The sequence below is a fragment of the Alosa alosa genome, chromosome 17 (genome assembly GCF_017589495.1).
Source record: "Alosa alosa isolate M-15738 ecotype Scorff River chromosome 17, AALO_Geno_1.1, whole genome shotgun sequence".
Taxonomy (NCBI): Eukaryota; Metazoa; Chordata; class Actinopteri; order Clupeiformes; family Clupeidae; genus Alosa; species Alosa alosa.
The window spans coordinates 21,034,636-21,037,135 of record NC_063205.1 but is presented as its reverse complement, the minus strand read 5'-3'; the positions used below and the strand labels follow the sequence as shown (position 1 = coordinate 21,037,135).

General features: G+C 49.1%; 1 protein-coding gene across 1 annotated transcript in view; it reads left to right on the top strand.

Annotated features, from left to right (window-relative positions):
- Window positions 1-2,500, top strand: part of flncb (filamin C, gamma b (actin binding protein 280)) — a 113,232-nt gene that overhangs the window by 60,111 nt on the left and 50,621 nt on the right. Inside the window, 2 exon segments of the mRNA XM_048267404.1 lie at window positions 1-27; window positions 163-363. The exon segment at window positions 1-27 is cut by the window's left edge and continues 136 nt beyond it. Of these exon segments, the coding sequence (XP_048123361.1) occupies window positions 1-27; window positions 163-363 (228 nt within the window).

Below are 2,500 nucleotides of genomic sequence, written 5' to 3'. Positions count from 1 at the left end.
CCACGTACTTCGACATCTACACTGCTGGTATGTGTGTGTGTGTGTGTGTGTGTCACATCTCTGTGGTGTGTCACATCTAAATGTTTCCCCAGGTGCTGGTGTTGGCTTTCCTCAGTTCCTCTTACCACCTGTGTGGTGTGTCGCATTTAAATGTGTCCCCAGGTGCGGGTGCTGGTGACGTGGGGGTGATCATTGTGGACTGCCAGGGCCGGCGGGACACAGTGGAGATCATCCTGGAGAACAAGGGGGACAGCGTTTTCCGTTGCACCTACATCCCCGTGCTGGAGGGGCCACACACCATCTACGTGACCTTCGCCGGACAGCAGATACCCCGAAGCCCTTTCTCTGTGACCATCTCCGAGGGTAAGTTAACCCCCTCAACACACACAAACAAACACAGGCACGCACGCACACACACACACACACACACACACACACACACACACACACACGTGAGCTCCCCCTTACTCTCTCTATGAGCCGTTATTCAGTTTTTAATTGATTAATGTTTTATTCATTTATTCCCCCCCCCCCTTTCTCTTCTCCCTGTAATCTAATCTGACGAATGGATAATCTGATGTTATGAACTGATAAAGCATTGATGTGCAGTAGTACTAATACAGGATGGAGTAATGTCATGGGGCAAGGGAGACACGTCCACTTTCAGAAGGTAAAGGTCAACCAAATTGTTAGCATTAGCATTGCTAACTGCAGGTAGAGGACGTCATTTGGTCAAGTCTGGTCCAGCACACGGCAGGAGCAAAGACCTGGCATGGATTTTACCCTCGGAAGCTGGACTTCTAGACCCATGCGCAGGGGGGGGCCTGGTCCCTAGGGGGCGCTACATTGTGTGCTGGGTTAAGAGTGCTTATCCAACCCTGTCATATGTATGGTCTGAGGAGGCCCCAGGAGGTCTGGGTTTTGGGTTGGATTTGGGGGTTCTTTTGGGTTTTGGGTTGTTCCTGGACGTGCTTTGGGTTTTGGTGGGTTCAGGGTTCATTTGGGTTTGGGTTTGAGGGTTCTTTTAGGTTTTGGTGAGTTGAGGGTTCTTTTGGGATTTGGGTTTTGAAGGTTCTTTTGGGTTTTGGGTTTTGAGGGTTCTTTTGGGATTTGGGTTTTGAGGGTTCTTTTGGGTTTTGAGGATTCTTTTGGGTTTGGGGTTTGAGGGTTCTTTTGAGTTTTGAGGGTTCTTTTGGGTTTTGGGTTTTGAGGGTTCATTTGGGTTTTGAGGATTCTTTTGGGGTTCTTTTTGGTGTTCTTCTGTGCTTTTGTAGCTGTAGGTTCTTGCGTTCCTTTTTTGTCCATCTGAGCAGGAGAGGCCGGAGCCCTTTTCCGAAACACTGGTGTGCGTGTGTGTGAGAGTGTTTCCCTCATCCTCTCACCTGTGTGTGTGTGTGTGTGTGTATGTGTGTGTGTTCTAGCTCCAGCGAGTACGCGGTCTCCCGGCTCCCCGGTTCAGATAATCCCCCAGTCTATTCGCACGCCACCTGGCTCAGACAAGGCTCGGAGGGTGCCGCCCCCAACGCCACCCAAACCCAGGCGACCAAGTTAGTAGTGGCCGGCCGCCAGGGTCTGACGCGGCCTGTGCTTGTGCCGTTAGCCTGGTGTAGAAGCCTGGCTGACCCCAAACCCCCCCCCCTCGCCTCTCCTCTGCTCTCTTGCCTGGCCCTGGCCGCCGCTGCCTTCGCGCGCTCTCTCTCTGTCTGGGGCTGCTGGGGCAGCTCTGCTTGTTGGCATGCACTGGCACTTCACTCTACCCGCTCTGGCATCATCAACCAACCCAGCGAGAAAGAGAGAGAGAGAGAGAAGTAGAATGTGTGTGTGTGTGTGTGTGTGTGTGTGTGTGTGTGTGTGTGTGTGTTTGTTGTATATATATGTGTGTGTGTGTGTGTGTGTGTGTGTGTGTGTGTGTGTGTGTGTGTGTGTGTGAGTGTGTGTGTGTGTGTGTGTGTGTGTGTGTGTGTGTGTGTGTGAGTGTGTGTGTGTGTGTGTGTGTGTGTGTGTGTGTGTGTGTGTGTTTTATAAAAAAGAGAAAGTGTGTACATTATATGAGTCAAATAGCAAAATAGAGAGAGAGTGTATGTGTGTGTGTGTGAGAAAGAGAGAGAGAGAGAGAGAGAGAGAGAGAGAGTGAGAGAGACAGAGAGAGAGAGAGATGAATAAAAACAGTTGGCAGCAACTAAATCAAAGTGCCAACAGATTAGAAATACAGAATATAAAGTGAATTTAGGGTGGGCTCACCATGCTGTGGTTTGATTGGTCGGTCACCTTTACCAAAGCTCCTCCCCCTAATTCCCAGCAGACTCAGAAAAGGAACTGTATGAAACTGAACATGAAATGGGCCTTCAGCCTCTTTTGTTTTGAAACATCTTTACATTAACACAGAACACTGAAACAAATTGACATTCCTTTGAGAAATGTTTGTAATGCAGTGATGTGTGTTTTCAATTAAACTCACATCTTTCTAACCGTGAGCCTCTTAACAAATTATTAAACTTGA